Raw genomic sequence first — 23,221 nt, forward strand, 5'->3', positions numbered from 1 at the left:
CAAACTATCAATAACGCATGAGATAAACATTTTAATGAAATACATATAAGTTTTCGAAAACTGTGGTGATTTTGGGAAAATTGTGCTTCATGTGATGTTTGCAATCATTAATGAATACCAAATATCAAATAAAATCCACGTAGTGTCATTTGGAAAGAAATAAAAGTTTTACCAAGTTGGCAACACTGCCAAACGAATTGCAACGCACGTAAAAAATTTCATATTGATACAAATCAACTTTCTGAACTTCATCATAACTTTAGCACACAGTTTCTGATTTAACGCAAAATATATATTTTATTTTCCATTGTCGCGAGCCGATTTTTGGTCCCGAGTTGGAAACCCTGTAACTCGAAAACGAAGCGGAATTCGACTCATGTGTATAGGAACTTTTTTACTGGATTTGATGTCAGGATTCATCTCTCAAAATTTTCATACTCCCTTTCAAATCGCCTTGTGTATAGGACCTAAATGCCCATAGGAAATATTTACATTGCAAGTACAAAAATCGAAATTTCAATAATTAATTGCGAATGTTAGGGGCTTCAGCCGCATGAACGGTTAACGGATATTAAATACTTAGGTACTTTTCCAACACATGTAAAAAATTCAGATTTTTAAAAGGTGGGGTTTTTGAGAAAATGGCGTCCAAACATGGCGTCTTAATGAAATTTTCAGCTTTTCATCATGCTATAACGTGGGATGTAATAATCAGAAACGTAAGTCCTTTACATCTTCAAGAGACCTTATGGAGTAGATTTCGATGCTACAAGCAGATGGTTGATATTGCTCGTGAGGACAGAAAAAAAATGTTTGAAGTTAGCAAAAATTTCATCAAAGTTGGCAACATTGCGAGTGAATTGCGCGATTTCTATTGGACCAATAGACGAATTTTTACCCTCCAACGAAACATACAACTTTATGCTCTTCCTGCTATTGCGATTATGTTACTAAGTACACTCGTTTCTCTACAATAAAATTTTTAATTTGATATGTTTTTCAATTTTTCGAGCAATCGGAGAGGAGGGCGGCCATTTTGGAAGGCTGTCTATCGAAGGAAAATTTTTTTTCAGCAAAAAGAAAAAATATGGGTCTAATAATTTTGTATGTAGTTCCTTATTTTAAAAAATAAGTTAAATCTGAGATAGTCATGTGGACCACCCTGGACGATTTGAAATGGAATCACTCTCTTAATGAGTTTGAACATTTTAATTTTCATCCCCACCATGTGGATGGGGCTAAGTTTAGACTTGAACAGCTTCGGGAAAGTTACTATTCATCTCAGTGACCCCTAAACTATGAATTCGACACTAATATCAATCGTTTCCGATTATTTTTACATATCAACCCACTACCAACTCGTAATGTACTAAAAGCGCGACCTCTCACTAGAAAGGGAATCAATATTTGTACTTAGGAGGATGTTCAAAATAAAAGAGGGTATATTCACAAACAATATATTCTGTAACGCAGCTATTAGTGATAACTGGTTTAATGGACTCCTCCCTCTCAACCTTCATTTATACGTATCAATTTGCTTAAAAAAAACTTACACCCTTAATTATTTCGCGGAAGGAACTGCGGCGCCCAGAGGAGAAGGATTAACTAAGCATGTCCATCTTGTTGATTGTCTTGATCCAAAAGCATGTCCATCCTTTTCTATCCGGGGATGTGTAAAAAATTGAATGTTAGAAGGGTCTAGAATCTGAAGGGAATTATCAAAACGCTAAAATTGCTGGACTATCTGCTTATTGTTTAAAAATGTCAAATTTCAGCTTTCTAAGTTGAGAGGCTGATGAGACTCCCCCACTCCTCTTTGGTACATTATTATAATTAATGTGATATGATAACATCTCACTTATTATTGGGGTCTAATATAAACCGAAAATCTTTTCATTCTGCTTTGTCGTTTGGCCGTACATAAAATTGGATTACAAACACTATTAAGTTATTTAAGTAAAGATATTGTTATAAATAACTACATAAAGTCACTTGTGTTGTTCACTTCCCTCATATTCTGCGAATAGAGGCAACTGTAGGATCTGTAACCTTGTTGTATGAGACTATATGCACATGTATAAAGAGACAATAGTCTTTCATCCTTTCTGACAGAAAGGTGCACTTTTTGCTACTGGCTACACTGGTTTGACGCGTTTGACGTACTTCCGTTTTATATTCTTCCTATTGTGAAACAAAGAATAGAACCGCACGCGTTTAAGACTGGTACATGTGGATGGAATATTTAAAAGGTAAATAGAATTTGTAAGAATTAAATTACTTATAGCTCTAAGTTACGTTATAAGCATACATCATACAGTGTATAGGAGAGTCTAAATGTCGTTCAAAAAAACATACATATTTTTGATTTGAAGTGTAGGTTTTACACAATTGAGAATGTCTTTATTTAATATATTAAATAATAGCACGAAGTCCTGGGATTCCGCGGACCAAGAGAAATGGCAAAGACAATAATAAAAGATACTCAGAACCAGTATCCTTGGAATGTGATCTGGGTGCCACAAAGTCATCCTACGGAAGCTTTTCTTAGTGTTATCAATATTGCTACGAACTAAAGATAAGAAAAGGTAATTTCTTTATTGGTGAAAAAGTGTCTCGAAATTACACAAATGAAAAATAGTACTGCTGAACTCTGAGTATTTATGTGACGACCCGATGTACGATCGAATACAATTTCAATAAAATTGCAAACTAATTTATATTGATCTCTCGGTTATATGCTTCTTACATTTACAAAGTAGAAGGTACAAAACGGAGCAGGAAACGTGTCAAAATCAAGTGGCGCAATATAAACAGATGAAAGTTCTCGGCGCAGTTCTTGTGTGCCTCTACGTAAGTTCATCATGAAATAATAAATAGATAAAAAGTTTATTTTCTGAGTGATAATGAAACAAGTAGACTCTTACGATTCATGTTATTTGATTTGGAGTTTAAATTTCGAGCATCAACGATACATAGGGGACACTCAAAGTTTAACTTGAAATTCGAATCATAAAAATCATACCGGAAATTAAGCGAACGCGTGTTTGATTTGCATATAACCATAACAGAGTTGGCACTTATAATCATATAGAGCGCAATCCTTCAGGGCTTAACATCACAATAATAAGAAATTTAAACTAATTAATATGGGATACATCTTACTGAGTTCAAAGATTTGATGTTTAACGTGGTTAATCACTCAATTTGTTTATTTATCAAACATATCAAACATAGAAATAGTTGAATAAAGAAATAAATATCTAAAAGAATAAACAAAATAATAAATATTTGATAATATCAAATATGTAACAATAATAAGAAGCAATAGATATATGTTAATAACAATAAGTAGTGAAAACAATAACATAAATTAACACTTATAGCAAGCCTTTCCACATGGGTCAAGTACCAACCACTCACTATCCATCAGGTCGTCTTCAGCTGTGCCAAATTTCAAAGAAGCTGAAGGCAACATATAAACAGGTGTGAATTTTTTCTTTCGGGGAAAGAGCCATATCGTTGAGCTGGCGTATATAATGACTAAATTCCAAGCCGGCCATGTAAGGTGAGTGGCAATGAGCTGCAGTTCTCAGAAGAACACAACTAAAAGAAACACGTGGGATGTTGGACACTTCGCTAGTAGATGCGACTATGATCTGAAATTATGAACTTTCATCAGGAAGAACATCAGTTTCAGCACCACTAACAGAAACACTTGGGGTTTTCGAAGATTCGCTCGCCTATGCGACTAGGGTCAGAATTTCTGGACTTTGAGCGGAAACAAGATATGTTTCGGTGTAAACTTTAGACGTCTGTGTTGCCACAGATATACAAGGAGCTGCAACAGTAGCAAATGGCACAGAAGGCGAGCAAGGGATGGTTTCCTTTAAGCGACGCTCAGCATCAGCTGCACAGATCTTAACAATTAGATAAGTCTTTCAGGTTGAATGGCTGGACAGTCCCGAGACCAAGCAGAATGCCCGCCCTTGCAGTATATACAAAAGGGTTTAGTCGCTGTACAGGGCTCCATGCCATGACTATACTAACCACAAATCGCATAGAGCCCAGCACTCGAATTACACGACATGTTGCTGTGCTTGAAGTGTTGACATTTAAAACATCGCAGGGGACTGAGGATATAGAGAAGGACCTTAAGTCGATAATAACCAGCCTTGATGAAGTCCAGAAGTATAGCCAAACTGAAAATAAGAAGAGTAGCAATGAAGAGTAACAATGAGTTCAACTGACTTCTCACTTTTGATTCGAGTTACTTTTACAGCATGTTTATCAGCCAGCACCGATTTAATATACTCTTCGGGTATTTAGGAAGTCCCAACATTTCCCACACCGAAGGACGTTCAGTACACAATGGAGTTCTAAAAACACGCTAAGTTGTCCAATGGTAGTTAACTTCAGTGGCTTCACTCTTTGCTTCTTGTCGACCGTTTCCACCAAGTAAGTGTCATCGGTAATTTCTTAATATCTTTAACCTGTCCGGCGTTATAAGTAATAACTTTATTAATGAGGAAAGGAGACAAGGACTTAAAAGCAATCGGACGATTTGCTTCAGCATTGGCACTGCGAGCATCTTTATCTTTAATTACAAGATATCGGACTACAGGCATTACGATACTTGTCTTTTTCAATCTCTCTACACCTTAGGAGTTTCTCTGGCTCTTTTTGGCTTGGATTTGTTTTGTTAAAGGTGAGCCCGGACTCGATTTTAAAGTTTTAATATCTATAAAATGTTGGTATAATTATATATTTATAAAGAGAAAATCTGTATGAACGCCACAACTTCACACATGGGCACTTGTGAGGAGAACTTATGCTGCTCCCCTGGTTATCCCGTAAGCTCACACTCACTATAGCATCAGTGTGGAGCCATCGCTGTGAAACGCAATTGGATGAAAAAAAAACAGTATTATGGACAAACAAGTGTCTGCGGAGAAAACAAACAAACGAATTGGAACTAACAGACAATCTGTCAAATAATAACATACACCTCACCAGCTCACAAGAGAGAACAGTGTGTGGATTTTTAAAAATCTTTTTATGTTTTTATTATTTATTGAATTTTTACGTTTTAGTAGGCTTTTTGTATTTCTATTCATTCAACGATTTGGATATCAGACAACACCAACAATGGACATACATAACACCCGGTCTTAATGGGTGCATTTGAACCCTACATGGAGGAAGACGTCCAGGCCTATCCAATTACCAAGGTTCCCAACAACAATTTGGGCACCACTTCATCCAGATCTACTCGGTGCTCATGCCTTTCTCTCATCCGTCTCATTGCTCCGGGTCCATGCGACTACCAAATTACAAATTCAATTATCACAAACCGTCCATAGGAAGCTTGGCGTTCAGAGAAAGCAGGCCACATGCTAGCCTTATCTTTGCACTTTGCTCGATTATAGGTTTTAAATGCCGGGTGATCTACCTGGCACAACCCCTAACCTGGAGGACCAGTGACTGACTGCATTTCAGGAGAACAGAGCGATGGGGGCACCAGAACCTGATGCATATATATACTGCAAGAGTGGATCCACATCACAACACATGGGGTTATATTAGTTTCATAAACTCATTGTATCTTCTCAAACAGGGACAACGCTAGACGTCAATAAATCCAGCAGGTGATCTCTTAGTAAGGATCATCGTGCATATGATGGTCATACATGAGGTAGATGAGAGTCTGCAGAATACGGTGCGTAATAAAGTACGGCGGATTAGATTGGAGAAAAAATGTAGCGACAGAGAGTGAATAGCGATAGGAGCGGAGCGAAGAAAACAGGAGAGGAAAAGCTGGGGGTGTGCTCTTAAAAAGTTGACTTTAAAAGTGGATGTTTGGTTTTGAAGGAGCCGGGTAATATACTGTGTACGAAGAAATTCTAGATTAGGTTGCATGAGTAGAAATGTAATGCGAGTAGAAAGCTCACAGAGTGACTGGGTAATTTAATGCGAAAAGCTATGAAAAATGCACGACGTACAAGAATGCGGATTTGCTCATAGTGAGATGATGATGCAAACAACCAAACTGTGAAGCCGTACGTTAGTATACGGCAGGGAGGAACACTTTATTAGTGTTGAGTGTTAAACTGGCATTAAGGACCAAGTTGAGCCGACAAAGCTTTACAGTAAAGGGCATGGGTGGATAAGTATAGGGAAATGGCCCCAGATGAATCTTGAGACAAGTGGCTGGTATGTACGCACCACCAAGATACATTAATCCCTCACGTTTCACAACCTCAACTCCCATTGGTTCATGAGAAATGACGCAAAATCAGAAAAGTGAAATTAATTTATTTCTCAAGAAAGGCTCGATCGATTTCGTTCAAAGTTGGATGTATGTATAGGGTATACAAGGGCTTTGTCTGAAAAAATTAACAGCTGCCCCGAATATCCCCCAGCTCAAAAAATTCGATTTAATATTTCGAGTTCCTTTTGATCTATAATGGTCTGCAAGCACGTTATGAAAAAAATAATTTTAGGTGTCGCTTTAACCCTACAATTACATATATTTTTTCCAAAATTGTATCACGGATACGTCATGGTCAAAATTAGCCAAAATCAACCATGTCACACGTATAAGGAAGCAAATCCGTAAAGAACAGCGATTCATATTTACTACATGAATGAATAAAAAAACACACCTGAAATGACAATTTCACTGAGGTTCCATTTGATGGCCTGTGCACTCCCATCCCTAGTTTGGAATATATTGAAAGTGTTTATTTTTACCAAATTATTTGGGAATGAAAACTCTTGTCATTTTAAAACAAACACGAAACAATGGATCTTTGTGATTGTGTGAATTTGTTGGGGAAAAAGGAGTACTACCAGCAGTTTTTTCTTGGGGGACAAGACCCCCATCTTTATAAGAATTGTACGTTTTATATTAGTAAATTAGTAGTCAATGGATTAAAATATTGGCCCTGTAAAACATAGAGGACAAAGTTTATGAAGTTCCTATGCCTGCATTTAAAGGTTAAAAAAATCACAATTGTCAACTGCAAAAGCAAGAGCAAGGGTTGTTACAAGAATTCGTTAGGCAGTTGAAGTTACACATGAAATGCTGAAAGAAAATTATCATCTACTCGATTAAATATATGAGATGATAGCTAGTATCGGCCCGTGTTATAGAAATGCTAATTCTCTACTCAATAAACTCTCCATATGTGTTACATCAGATGAAAACCACACCCCAATCATGAAATCTGCGAAATTGCAGCCTTTGTTGAACAGAATAAATTGCAAACAAGAGAACTTCCGTTTGCATCTATTGTTGACAGGATCTTGAGGATCTTCTCAAGCGAGCGAAAAATATTTGAAAGGATTATTTTGTGGATCCTTCCAATATAAACAGGCAATATGTTATTTGGCTAAGATGTTGGATGAAAGAGGAAATATAATATGCAGTATGTTAGAGACAACAACGAGATGTTGAAAACGACAGTGCATTCGAGACATACGCAAAGAATGACATACAAGTGCTTCATCTAAAGTTACAAAAGTGTCATTAGGTATTGTTGCGACTGAGCGAATGGATTGCGAACAGTTGGCTCTTGCTTCCATGTTGCAGCCTTTATTACCTAAGTTATGGAAGATATTTGTCGAGGATCCCAAAACCAGCACAAATATTGAGTAAAATATGCAATCATGACAGCATTTGTATGGTCATAAATGAAAACAGTGACAAGGACTGAAGTACCTACTATAATGTTCCTTTCATCCTTTTTTTTTCCACACATTCAAATACTTGTACTTCTTACATGTAACTTACTTTCCGTTTGCATTTTATTTTCTTCTATTTCTTGGATAAAATGTACCTTTTATTCAAACGTTGCAGTTTTGCACTACTCTGCTTCTTATCTCCATCGCCTTTCTCAGAACCTATGGGAGACACTACAACAAAGGTTGCATTACATTATGGTGTTGTTAATGGTTATACTCTTTCCAACTGAGGTTCTTTGTTGATTAGATACTGTATGCATAAGTAACTGATATTTTTTTATGTCAGCACTCACATTGAAACTCCAGGTATTCTCAAATGGGGTACTTATGAAGTTCTAATGGCAACTTGGACCTCATATTCATGTTCAAGCTGATTGGGTCAAATTAAATAAACACCGATATCAACAGTTTTACTTTCAAAATGGGGAGGGCATAAAGACCCTGCAGGAAAGGGGAAAGGAAGGGAAAACAATTTAGAGCCAAAAAGCATTAGTTTCGGATAGATGCATCTGATCTCCCAGAGCATTTGTTGACACGAGCAACCACATACTGCGATTTATATAATTAAAAAAAGGTTAGAAATGGCAAGCGTGTTGAAGAAAAAAGCAGAATCACGTAGCACACTAATTTTGTTTTCTCCAACTGAAATTAATGGAAGGACTACAAATAAAAAGCACTGACTATAAAGAATAACATTCCTATTAAGCTATAAAATTCGTAAACTGGTTTATGTTTATGGCTTAAAACAAAGAGAAATTATCCAGCAATTGCTTCCGGGATTGTCTGTTCATTTAATTTAAATAGCGGTGCCTGTGAACAAAAATTTCATATCCAAATTGAAAGTGACTATGTTTATTACTTTTAATCTCTTGAACCACCTGACCGATCTCAATCAAATTTTTGACGTAGATTGGAATTCTAGCCTGGGAGTGTTTTCAGCTATTGACTTTGACAGTACAACTTAGGGGAGGAAGAGGGGGAATTATAAAAAATAAATAAAACTTAATAACTCTTGAATTACCAATCTCGATCAAATTTTTAACATAGATGATGTTCGAGTCTGGGATGGATTTTATCATTTCACTTTCACGGAAGAACGTAGGGGATGGGAAGGAGGGGCAGATATACAAAAATCAATTAATATATAAATAGAAATGACCATGTTCGTGAGTTAATAATTCTTGAGCCACCCGATCGATGCCAATCAAATTTTCAGAATAGATGAAGTTTGAAACTAGAAGGTCTTTTTATTATTTCATTTTGATTGTAGAACATAGGGGGAGGGGAAAAGGGTAAATATATGGGAATGAATAAAACTTTATAACTCATGAACCACCCGACCGACCTCGATCAAACTTTCAAAATAGATAAGGTTCGTACCTGGAATGTTTTCATCATTTTACTTTGACGGCACAATGTAGAGGAGGGGAAGGGGTACATACATGTAAAAAAAAATCAAATTTTCAACATACATGACATTCGGGCCTGAGGTTTTTTTTTCTTTTAACTTTGACGATGGAACATAGGGGAGCGGAGGAGGAGATGATCGAATTTTCTACCACCTGACCGATCTCGATCAAATTTTCATGAACCTAAATGAAGTTCGAATCTGAGTTGTTTTTGTCATATCACTTTGACGTGTAACTTAAGGGAGATGGAGAGACGCTTGATAATGATGAAAATGACCAATATTACTGTCGAATCTATAGTCTTTGGGGTTCCTGAGATGAACAGTGATACTTCCGATGCCGTGCCCGCAACATGTGGATGGGAGAGGGATATATAAAAAACATCGAAAATGACCAATATCAAAGAGCGCTTTAGTAATAGTAAAAAGTTTTTGACTAACGGAACATATTAGTACTTTTTCCTTAATTTAATCCTGCGAAATCTGGGTACGTCTTAGATTCGAGGACGTCTTGAGTTCGAGTTATTATTGAGAAATTCTTAATTTAAGTTATTGTTAACGTGTTTATTAAAACTACTTTGCTAGTTATAAATATTTTTAATTTTGTATCATATTCAAGCATTCATAAATTATAGTGCGCTGTGCTGCGAGTTTAATTTAATGATGAACAGTCATTGAAGTACCTGACCCACATAAGCTTTTCCGGGATCTTGAAGCTGGTCTTCCGAATGACATTCTGATATTGCCGATTTAGCAAAATCATTGAACTCTTTTGATTTTCTTTTTAAATACTCGTATTCAGATAATACTAAAAAGTAAAATACGCAGTGATCGGTAGGTCACCACGATGCGTAAACTGAAGTGAATGTGTACAAAATAAATGTGGGAATACCATTTAATGGGAATTTAGAGCTCCGCCTTGAAATGCCAAGATGTTGGTCACGCCGTTTAGTTACATTGTTTCACTAACACTGGTCTACATATGAAAACTTTTTTTTTCTGCTGACTGAGATATTTGACTTCTTTTTTTTAAAATCGAAGTCGCTGATTCCAGGGGTGTAGTTAGTTTTTGCCTATCACGTCAGAATTTTACACAATCGGATCATACTTACACTGACAGAAGTTTCTCATTTATTCCATATATCTTACTAAGAAACTTACATTAAATATTGTATATTGTATAAGTGCGGAACAAGTTACGATAAAGTTACTGACACCCACCCACACATAGTATACTACATATACGTATATATATATATATATAGTATACGATGTCATGTGCAACATGGTGTTTATGGTTCCAGAATATTACGCATGGGTAGTTTTACGAACCTATTTGTCAGTAATGAATTCAGACTTGATAGAAAGTTAAGCAGATCCAATACATTTTTTAAATTTCATTTGCGACCTTAAGCTGATAAATGCACACAACAAAATAACCCAACGTGCTTACCTACTTAGGCAAAAATCTTCATTTCTTTGGTTTTCTGGAGTAAGTGGCCTCCGGACCGTCACGCTGCAAGCACCAGCAATGATCCGCCATCATATTTTCGTTCCACCTTCCCTGGTACCGGTTCTCCATGTTTTTCATATTCTGGTGAAATCATTCACCCTGTTCTTCATTAAGGGCACTAAGATTGGAAGGAAAATAGTCTAGATGGCCGTGTAGAAAGTGAAGCTTCACACTTATATTTACTCTTAAGTTCTTAAATGTGGCCAACAATTTGCAAACAAGTTACTTGTAGTCGTCCGCTTTAAAGTTTCCAAGAAACTTTGTAACAACGGCAAAAATGTATCCCATGCATCTCTTTCTGAGGGGTTCATGGTTTATAAGAACTCTTCATCTTTCATTAGCAACCTCATCTGGGGTCGTCAAAAATAGCAGCTTTCGCTTTCTCCTGTGTCAATGCAGTAAATTTCGAGCAAATGTATTTGAAGCAAGCACCATCCTGATTCAAAGCTTTTACATACAGTTTCATTAATTCAGCTTTATGTGTAGTGGTGGAGTAAAACTTTCTTAGGGTCAACAAGCGGTTCGTTCTGGATGTTTTTCTCTCCTACTTCAAAATCTACTTTGGCAGGCCACAATCTTCGTACCCAGTGTTCATTTCTTATTTGAACCGTTTACATACTTAATATCCTCTTCAATTTTAATTGACATTATTTTGAATTACCTATTCTTTATTTAATATATTCTTTAATTCTTACGTTTAAATGTTTCCCAATAACTCGTAAAAATAACATTAAACGTAACAGTGTGTGTGTTGCCATCTTGTGACATCTTTTAGAACTACGTTACGATTAATGGTTCTAAAGCATATATTAAATATTAGATAAAATTTCATTTTGTGAAAATACCCGACATGATTGAGGAAAACTAATTTCATTTTTGGATTTAGCACACTCGAATTATTAAAGAACAACTGGTAGCCTCAGTCAGCAAAATTGGTGTAGACCAGTGTAATCATTTAAATATTACTGCTATTCGTCACAATATATTTATCTACACTGAAAAAAAAATACAAACAACTGTGGATGTTCTTTGGATGTTCGTACAATTAATGTTTATAAATAATTTAGTCAATGCGAAATTCCTTTTTAATCTCATTTATATGCGATCTTAACGCTCGGACTAGCAATGGGGATGGGGTACTTTCTGACCACCACAATATATTTTTCGTAATTACTCTTCTAATCATTTCTTTAAAATTGTACGAAAATATGTTATAGCTCAACATATTTAACTAAAGAAAATACCTTATAGTGGTTCAAATAGAACATTAGAGTGTCGCAATAAATTTGCTATTTTAAGTTAGTGGGCACAAAGTGCCTTCCCGAGCCACAGTTTGCATTAGATGTGACTGACATTTAGTAGTGACTGATGTGACTGACTGACTGACATAGATGTGACTGACAGTGTAATAAACAGCTAGCTGTATCCCGCCTTTTTTGAACTTGGCAGTTACTATCATTCTGTGTACCATTCATTTTGTGTTTCACGTTAGTCTCATAAATTTGCTATTTTAAGTTGGTGGCCAGTAAGTACCCCCTCGTTGGTAGAAAATGTGACTGACATTTAGAAGTGTCACTCCTAGAGGACAGTATAACAACTGGCTGCCAGTCATATCTCTGTATATTGTTCACTTCTTTCTCTTTAGATTTTTGTGAGCGTTTCTAATTTCTTTCCTTTGTGACATACATTTAATCTTAACAAATGGTCACAAAATGGTCTGCCTACTTGGTAGTCCGCGTTACAAAAAGTACCTAGGTAGTGCGAGGGTTAAGCATAATAAAATATAACAAGACTAAATTAGCTTTATAACAGCTCTTTTATTTCATTCTGACACTTTTTATACAAATGATATCTGAGTTCTATCAATAGTTAATTACAGTATTCTGATAGCTCTTTTCAAATATTTCCTGACTTAAATCTCTCAATAAGAACATTTTTTTAAAAAACTTCATTATCATATTCAAATAACAAGATGTGTTTATCTTTTGTAAATTGACAATTTATATTCAAAAATTAACACTCGACTTTTTTTTTGTGAATAACAGGTTATTAAATTTACATTGCTACTAATAGGCTATGATGTACAATTTACCAAATGTTATTTAATTCTCATAAGATGAACGAAGCTTGAGTTTGTTCATATTCAGAGCTGAGACAACGCCGGTTCATATACAAAGCAGCTAGTCTTTACATTATTACTAGTTATAAATTCCTCATATCAAATATTGTATACAAAATTATATAAAGACACTACTCGTTCTGTAGATTCCCGAATATTTCACCTTCTTATTCAATTGTAGTGTGGAATATCATGAATTGTTGTCATTAAAAACAGTGTTAGCAAAACCTCTGCAAGCTGTGAAAATATATTATTTTAGCGATTAATATATTCGTTGATTAATTTACGAGGAGTAGTCCGGAAAACGTTTCCCGTCTCGTTTTTCCCAGGAAACCGAACTGCAATGGATGAAACAAGGTAGCTGTTACTCGGCCAAGACCCTCAGAAACAAGTAGGTATCGTTCACCCGCGATTAAATTGATAGCGTCGTCGCAGCACTTGCGCAAAGCGGAGACGAACCTCTGAGTCTGAGCCTGGTAGCTTTGGAGAGAACGAGCGTTTTGACGTAATGATCAAACGAGGAACTGCGAGAAGTTGCCCGCTATGAAAGAATACGTGGCTCATCGGGAGCAGAAATCCATAACCGCCTCGTTTAAGTCTATCAGCCTGATGTGATGTCGAAACAAATGGCGCAGAGATGGTGTCGCCAATTCACCGAGGAGCGGAAGAAAATGCTGGACACACCGAGAACTGGAGGTACGTGTAGTGATGGGTAAATTCCCGGGATGATATTTTTCGGGAATATCCCCTGGGAATATTCCCGGGAAATTCCCAAAATGGAAATTTATCCGGGAATTTATGTACAATCAGAAAGAAAATTGCATTCTATTACTATATTATGATTTCAAAGTTCAATTAATTTTTATATCACAGCATATTATTAGTGTTGTCCACAAAGGACTCTTTAAAATGTATATTCTGAACGGTACTATGTTACTTTATTAACACTTTATTATATTTAGAGAGTACGCATAAATGTATATTTATTTACAATATTTTGTATCAATTAGATATGTGCGAAAAAAATTATATAGTAACAGTTTAAATTTCTATGTAAGTGTATTTGCTCAACTTGACTCTATAACTGATATTATAAACACATGAAATTTATAAATGTTATAAACTAATTAGATTGGATAAGTGCTTGAAGATACATGTCTCACCAACTTATCAACATTTGCGCATACATAATGTTCCCAAAATTTGCAAGATACTTACTTATCTTTATATTTTAGCACGTAACATTGCCATACACGACCTTTCATTCTACCTATTTCTTGAAATTCCATACGTTAATTCACATGTAAAAGAAGTCCGAGTACCTCTTCAGAAATTCGAGTCAGAGAGAGGAGACAGACCGATGTCTATTACTAATGGTGGTTCAGGGTTTATTAATAGTACTTCATCTCTATTTCTACATAATTCTAAATTACTTTACAAAATGGTTCCCTTCATCATTTGTAAATTAGTACTTTGCTAATTTTGACTGTTCTTTAGCATTGGGGGCCAGCTTTTGCACCTACTTTTTTGCGATATTCTATTCCGATGCGGTTGTTTTATAGTTTCATACGTTAAATTACGTTACCAACATTAAATTCAGACAGTATTGCGGAGCGAGCGTTAGCGAATGAAGACGTGTTAGAGCCCCGCATGGCACGTTGTTTTCTATCTTCGTTACCAACAATTGACTTTCTTTTCACACATAAATCACTTCCTCTTACCTTTCTGTTTTGTATAAATCCCCTACTGCCTTAAAAAAAAATATGTTCCATACTTTCCTAACTACTTGAACATCACTATCAACTCATTTCTTCTGTAAATCATCCTACTTTTTGCTAGTTTTGGCCTCCAACACTAAACAATTACCCTACTTTTTAATGCAAATGGAACTAACAATTACCCTACTTAAGAAATCATATTATTATTTATATAACGTACCGTCAAATAATTTAAAAATTTTTAACCTCCAAATTCTTTAAAACCTAGAAGTAAATCAAAATATATTAAAATAAAATAATTAGTCATATGGTTCTTATAATTTGGAGGATAAAGTAAAGAAATGAAAATGAATTCCTTCCCGGGAATTTATAGGCCAGGGGAAAAAACCCGGGAATATTCCCATTTTTAAATTCCTTCCCACCGGGAATATTCCCACTGCCCAACACTAGGTACGTGCACTGCCATTACAGACGAAAACGTCAGAATGGGGGATGACTGTTGGCAGTAGGCGCTTTGGAAGCAACGCTGAAGTCACAAACGTGTTCGGCGCTTCTTCCCTATGTAGAACAATGATTTTGTTATTTCTGGAGAGGTTTTTGAAGTTTATAGACCGGTATGACAAAAAGCTGAATGTACGTCGTAGTTATATGGAAAACTAAAGGTACGTCTGATTTTTAATGTCACATGCTATTTTTGGTTTTGTATTACCACTTCTGTGCTCAGTCGCCTAGAGAAACTTAATTTCGGACTCCTCCTCGTACTATCAGAAACATTTTAATACTAGTAGAATGCCAATATTTGTAATAGAGAGAATAAGGTTTATATTACAACATAATTATATATTTATGGAACATATTACAACAAATACAAAATCTTTCTCTGTTTAAAAATACTTGTTGCTGCATGTACAATACTACTCCAATTAAATAAACACTTAAACAATCGCTGGTAAATAATATTTTACATTATGAAGATTGACCTAAATCTTTATTTTTCGCAGCCTCAATCGATGCATTTACCCTAATTCATTACTCCAAAGTCCAATAATTTTTGTGGTGCTCATACGTATGTTTTATCCAAGATGATACGATAGAATTCAGAATAGGTAGATTTTTATGCATCTCGGAAAACTATTCAGCAAAATTAATATAATTTAAAATAAACTTTTCTAAAGTTCCTTCCAAACTTCTCCTGTATATGAACTATTCATATTTTGGATGTCAAACTATATAGAAGACACATTTCGTGACTATATGCTGAAAACTTCAATATAAATTAATAATAATAATATAAGAGCTTTCAATTAACGTACGTGCTACTCACGTCTGAATGCAATTACTCTAAACTGAATGCATTTTACATATGATGTAGGAAGTACAGATAATACTTCTACAGAATTTTAAATTCCTATAAGAGAAACGTTCAACAATATTTTGGCTTTCTATTGCGTCGTACGCACGAATGATGACTTTAATGACTGTTTAGCATCTAATAATACACTTCGATAATTTGGACGATGATCATTTTAGAGTTCTGATATTGGCAACACTGGTTAAATATGGCGCTCGTCGCCCATAATATCTTCCTCTCTCTCCCCGAACCCCTACCGCGATGGAGAATATCGATTTGTTTCATCCGGAGCGTTGAATCGTGCGGACGTTTGTTTGTTTTGTTAATCGGTCAGGAATACCGTGTGTATTCTTTACGGTAATTTTGTCGGTCAAACTGACCCAATGTGTCCATTTACATACACTGTGCTAAATCTTTGGACATAGTTTATAGTTTCTCACGCAGATATTTAGTTGATAAACTTATTACAGACTTACATAATTAGCGGACGTTTTATTTTTTTCTGTATTTTTCACATAAAATCAACCATCTTGGTACTAGTAAAGCTCTGTCAGTGAACAATCCAGAGTTTGAAGATAAAGTATGTAGAATGAATAGAATGTAAGAAAGAAATGGGCGATCCAGATGTAGTGGACGATGTAGATTCTGTAGTGAATGACTGACACCGACCCTTATTATATAATGTGTGAAAGTGAGGAAGAATCAAGTAGTTCACGCTCAGATGACGAGGCAATGCTAGGGTGAGTCGAGTGATACAATAAATACAGTGGCTCTAGATTCTACAATGTCTGCATATTTCATTGAGTGGATGAAGAAAAATTAAGAGGGTCCTCCAATACTTGGACAAGTAATCATCTTCTTAGAAATGTAAGGATCCAAGCACGCAACATTATGAGAGGATGATTTCCAAACATAACAAGGTCTGCAGGAGATTTAGGAGATAGATCTAATAGAACATACGTGCGGCACCTGTCTTTGACGCAGATAGTATTTGAAAAATAGTTACTACCACTTATGTAAAGCTAACATTTGTTCCTGAGTAAATCCTTCTGGGCAAAGCAAAGTCAACTACAGGAACAGCAATGTTGAAGAGATAAATCCTTAATTGTTTTGTTTGTATTATCCTCGATTCTAAAATCCGATGATGAAAATATGATGTCATTTTGTCAGAAAAGACGAGTTTAGCCGACTGCTTTTTTCGGGCTACTATGGCTCTGAATCGATACAAAGTTCTAGTTTCGTCTCTATAATTTGAAGATGCTCAAACACGAGAGCTGAGTAAAACAAATGAAAAAAAGCAGCAGATATTTCAGAAATTTTTTGACAAAACCATCACCAACAGTCAGGCTGTTCATCGTCCTTCGCCCTACGTCACCACTGATGAGATGCTAATATCTTTTCGAGGACGATGTAGCTTTAGGATTTACATGCTAAACAAACTAAAAAACTACGGCATAATGGGTATGTGTTTCGTCCATGTCAAAACCTTCTACTTACACAAATCATATATTTACACGGGAAAAAAGTAGTGGAGTTGGTTTGACCGGAGGTGAAAGGACATCTAGTATAACAACACAGTCAGTCATTTGTTTGAGTAAAACTATAGAAGGAACCAACAGAAAAGTGAGCGTTGACAATTGCATTGCCTCTCTGGAGACTGTGGAAGAACTCGGTAACAGAAAGCTGACTTTCGTCTGCACCTTGAAATAGGCCAAACGTTTTATACATGAATTAAGTTTTTCCCTAATAATAATCTGCCAGTAGCGTCTACACTCTATGGTTTCAAAAATGATGTAACACTTCTTTACTTTATACCCAGAAAGATCAGAGCAGTTTTTCTCAATCACACAATCGAAAAAAAAACAGGACATGAAAAGGCCGGAAATAATTGCATTTTATAAAAGCACAAAAGCCGGTGTCAACCTGTAATTCACATGATGTGTGCGTTTTTTTCTTCAAGTAGAGAAACTATTCGGTGGCCGCTAGATGTTTTATGCAAACTCATAAACATCGCCAGTGTAAACTTATACAAAGCGTACTTGTGCTACACAAGATCGACCAAGAAAACACGCCTTGGTTTTATCAAGAGCTTAATGCCAGAGAGTTGATTTCCCCTCGTCTTTGTAAGAGGATAACTGAAGTGGCTAATTTTCCACGGGACTTTAAACAGGAAATAAACATGACTCTGAAAAACAATACTGCTCCCCAGGTTGAATGCGTGCTTGATGATCGACTCCAGAAAACAAAACGCAACGCAAAATCATCAAGTGCAACTTCGCAACTATGCGGAAAATCTCAAAGAAGAGTATATGCAGACTGTGCTGAAGAATGTGTGTAAATGTAAGGAAAGAAACTGGGGGAGTTTGTGAACTACACCAATATATATTATCCCAATGTTTCATAAGTTTCAATAACAATTTTTCTGCTGTTGTAAAAGTTTCAAAATTGTAATACATTTAATATAGTTATGGTTAATAAATTTTGTTTGTTGCTTTAAATGTTATCTTATATTTAATTGCCTTACGATATTTATTAAATAGTAAAATTAGTAAAAAGGATTAAAAATATGCGTACACTGTCGAAATGACAACATGTGTACCTTTACGTTATAATGAAAATGTGTCCTTATAAGTTTTAATTAGAATTATTTCTTAAATACACAATTTGTGAATCATTAGTTTAGATACCCTTGTACTTGTAACCCTTGTCAACAGGGAACATCCAAAATCAATACTGCGCAAGATTTATTTCACAAGTTTAGAGAAAGTTTTATTTGTTTTTACTGCTTTAATGAAGGGTAAAAATAAAATATGTTATTTCACAGAAAGCGACTCTAATGATTTTGTAGAATGGGAGAAGAAAAACAAAACTATGAAATAAGTAGTTTAATTATTAGTATTATTTTATAATGGTCATGGGTTTTATGCATTATTAATGTCGAATTGAACATAACATTGTTTCTCGTATGGTGAAAGACATTTATGCTTATTCTTACCTAATACATGTGCTTCTCACGAGACAAACACAACGTGCAGTTTTAGTATGTGAAAGAAAAAATGAAATTTTTGTGTTTTACGTCCCATGTTTAGCCGGTTAGGCTAAAGGAGACGGTGATGATGAGTAATGAATGAAATGGTGGAATGAAGAAAGTGGGAGGAAACGGGAGAACCCCGAGGAATCCCACGCACACGGTGTTTGTCCACCACAAAGTTCACTTGGCGGGGGCTGGAATCGAAACCCGGGGCCCAAGCACCAGAGGTGAACCCTCTACCACTGAGCCACCGCGGCCCCTAGTCTGTGAGAGATATCCTATGATTTCGCCCGGAGATAACTGAATTAGACATAGGTAACCGTGTAGACGGCGATGTCAAGTTATTGTGTTATAGAACTCTATTTAATGCTACACGAACGGTAAGACAATAACAGCAACTGCTAACGATACAAAGATCTTGCCATAGTTCAATTTAAAGAAGATTCACAGACTTTTTTGACCTTAATTCTATCTGGAATTTTTTCAACAATATGGAGTAACGCCCTACATAGGCCATGGAAGCCATGTAATGTTAGAGAAACTGATTTCGGAACGACTTGTTTCTAGAAAGACAGACTTTCTTTTTCCTCCTATAAGTAGGGACCTAACCATATGTGATGCTTCCTTGTGGGGAATGTTAAGAGATAAATGCTTCACGCCCCTCCTACTTCTGTGGAACTTCTTCGTGAGGTTATTTGGGTGAGAACAACGCATGCACATTGCGATTTCCTAGTCCAAAATCTGGCTCAGGATTACATTAACCCTTTAGGGATCCCATGGTACAATTTGTACCATACGGGGTGTTTCATGGTACATTGCGTTATAACTCTCCTATTTGAGCTTTTTCGTCCGTTTTTTTTCAAGTCCAGAGGCATTGTAGAAGACATTACGTATGGTTTCACACCTTCCTGCGTCGACACATAGGAGGTGATGACGTCATAAGTCTAAAATTTATATTTTCGTGTAATACTTTTTGGGGGGTTATGTAAAGTATTTTTGGTGGGCTTATTTTTGCACGTAGAAGATTGAAATTTTGCACAAACATGGAGTCCACCAAGTAGTATTTACCAGATTTTTTTTCAGATTTTTGCGTTAAAACAGGGGGGATCCAGAGGGTCAAAAAGTTGAAAAAAGGGATATTTTTACCCATAAATCCCGTTTTTCCTCATTTACCCGCCTTAGATACATGATGGAGACAAGTAAATGGTACCGCCTGAAAGGCAGTTCTATTCTGAAGAAAATGATGTGCGACACATGGCCCTAGGGTAATTAGGGAAGTGTCAGGGAATTTTTACCAAAATATACTTTTGTATAGGGGAATATTGGACATTTTCGGTATTTTTTGCGGGCTTATTTTTGCACGTAAAAGATTGAAATTGTGCACAAACATTTAGTCTACCGAGTAGTATCTACCAGAGTTTTTTCAGATTTCTGCGTTAAAACAGGGGTACAGAGGGGCTAAACGTTGAAAAAGGGAAATTTTACCAAAAAATCCGTTTCACGGGATTTTCCCGCCTTAGATACATGATGGGGACAAGAGAATGGTACTGGCTAAAAGGTCGTTTTATTCTGAAGAGAATGATGGGCGAAACATCACCCTAGGGTAATTAGGGATGTCTCAGGGAATGTTTAAAAATTTCCCTCTGTATACGGTAATATGGGACATTGTCGGTATATTTTTTTTTGGCGGGCTTACTTTTGCACCTGGAAAATTGGAATTGTGCATAAGCATTCAGCCCATCTAGTAGTATTTACCAGATTTTTTCAGATCTCTGCATTAAAACAAGAGGGTCCAGGGGGGCTAAAAGTTGAAAAAAGGATATTTAGACCCGAAGTATCCCGTTTTTCCTCATTTTCCCGCCTTAGATACATGATGGAGACACGTGAGTCATACCGCCTGAAAGGCAGTTCTAAGCTGAAGAGAATGATTGACGAAACAAGACCCTTGGGTAATTAAGGATGTCTCAGGAAATTTTTTACCTGAGATCATGGTGTTTTACGGTAATTTGGGGCATGGTGGGAATTCCTGATAAAATTTCTCCCGCCCTTGGTATTCAAGATAGAAACTTGAAATTTGGAACAAAAATTCAGTATATCAAGTACTATTTATCAGATTTTTATATATATAGCTACGTTCACACAGGGCTGCTCCAGAGGGGCCCAAATTGGGAGAAAAAATTTCCCTCCAAAATTTTCATTTTGACATCATTTTTCCCGCTCCTGGTATATGGTATGAACATGCAAGTGGTATAATTTGAAAGACAGCTCCATTCTGAAGAGAATGAGGTATGAACCATGATCCTAGGGTAAATAGTGACGATGCAGTAGCTGCTTGACTGAAAGTCTAAAAAATAGCCCAGAAACCAGGTGCCGGAAAGGGTTAATCTTCATCTGTCTATGCTATGCGAAAGTGTAGTAGTTTGTATATTTTCTGAACGGGCTTACTGACTGAAGTTGCCTAGCATTAAAATGATCTGCACATTTCAACTACTCTGGAATAAGAAAAGAAGAGACTCCACATAAACTTGCAATGATGGGAGTGGTACAGAACTTGAATACATTAAATCCTCCCAATCGTACACACCATAGACGAGAGGTTTCAGCTACAATGTTATTGTAGTTGTGATGTTCATATGTACGGTGTATCATATCATCCACTTTTTCTAATTTTTACTTTTTGCAGTTGTTCAAATTTGTCCTTTTCCAATTCTAAATGTCGTTTACATTCAAAATAAGAGGGATTACGGTAGAATTTATTTGAATATATATATATATATATATATATATATATATATATATATATATATATATATATATATATATATATATATATATATATATATGTTTAAACTACAGAATGGAATGAAGCAGTATACAAAGACACAACCTATTACCGGTACTAAACATTATCAATAATAATTGCTACGAAAGACTAAAACAAACAGTTGAACTTCTACAATATTGACTAAAGTAGAAACAAGCACTGTATTCAATATTTCCCAACGGACTCGAACCAATCTCCACACTCTCTAGAACGTAACTAAATATTGTGTGTCAAGCTGAACACAAGCTTGTTCGACAGAAACCTGTGTAGTACTGCTTTTATATCTTGTAGGATCGATCCCTCGACACATGATTTTATGAAAGTTAAACGCCACATGCGTGGCTTTTTTCGGAAACGGAACAGAAAATGGGACGAGAGCCTAATCTTTAAATAATTCGTTTATGAGATTCATGCAAACGAATCTCGCATGTGTGAGTGGATTTGCAAGTACAAGAGCTTATTGATATAATTGTTCGTTTATGTATCAACTATTCTGTGAAAGTCAACATTTATTATAATTATTATTGTTTTTATTATTATTACACTTACGATCGGAGTTTTGCACTACACGGCGCAATTACTGCAAAATATGTTATTATTCCTGTATATATTCCTACATTGTACGTTATTTCATTTATTTGTAGCCAGCAATTTGTCTACAGGTTGTCGAATAAAACATTGCAAAGTGCACTTGGTGTAAATAATCTTACAGGAAGAAGCCAGTTTGTTTCAACGATCAGTCCTAAACATCGTGACATTTGGCCCAGTGGTTAACTTCTGAGAAGTACAGCAAGATTACATAGGTTCAAATCCTGTTCAAGCCAAAGTTCTCTACGTAATAGTAGTGAAGAATCGAAGATTAATATCTCATACTAATTAAACGGACAATCTTTAAGAACACCTATGTCATGATAGTGATAATTTGAGTGTAGTTTGTGAAAGGGTAAGTAATCTACGGAGTTACCAGGAGTTCTGCCAGTAAAAGACGTCATTCGTCTGAAATATCCACTTTCCATGTTATTGTTTATAGAACGAAACACTACACAACTTGTTAAACAAATCTGGGGAAGAGTAACCTATGGGGTATCGCTATAGTGCTAGTATTCCAACTGGAAAATTTCGGTCCGATTCTCCAGGTAGTATCTTTCCACTTAAACTAATCAGTGCAAACAGAGATTCATTTGTGGTAGGAGAAATTACAAGGAATCAGTGCCAAGAATCCGAGTAAACACTGTGTGCGATCTTTATCATACACTGTAAGGATCAGTACTTTTCATATTTATATTCGTCTTTCTCTCTGTCTGTCTATCTGTCTTTCTTGACAACTTGTCACGTCTTTGAATCTTCCTTTTTCTCTCTCAATCTATTCATTTTTCTTTTCGACTCTTATTCGTTTTTTCTCTCTACCTCCACACACAAGCACACGAAAACACTCTTTCGTTTTGTGCATGTTCGTACTCTAGTGTTAAAATCTAGCCTCTTTACATTGCCTGGTGACTGCCCTAACCCAAACA

The 23,221-nt window shown here is 35.9% G+C and overlaps 1 protein-coding gene across 1 annotated transcript in view; it reads right to left on the bottom strand.

The window, feature by feature from the left end:
• Nucleotides 1-12,461: 12,461 nt before the first annotated feature.
• Nucleotides 12,462-23,221, bottom strand: part of LOC145673521 (23 kDa integral membrane protein-like) — an 83,209-nt gene continuing 72,449 nt past the window's right edge. The window contains exon 5 of the mRNA XM_081743298.1: nt 12,462-13,020. Within this exon, the coding sequence (XP_081599424.1) occupies nt 12,955-13,020 (66 nt within the window). The 3' untranslated portion in view covers nt 12,462-12,954. The remainder of the gene's footprint in view (nt 13,021-23,221) is intronic.

Source organism: Thermobia domestica, chromosome 16 (assembly GCF_964235325.1).
Source record: "Thermobia domestica chromosome 16, izTheDome1.hap1.1, whole genome shotgun sequence".
In the NCBI taxonomy this organism is placed as follows: Eukaryota; Metazoa; Arthropoda; class Insecta; order Zygentoma; family Lepismatidae; genus Thermobia; species Thermobia domestica.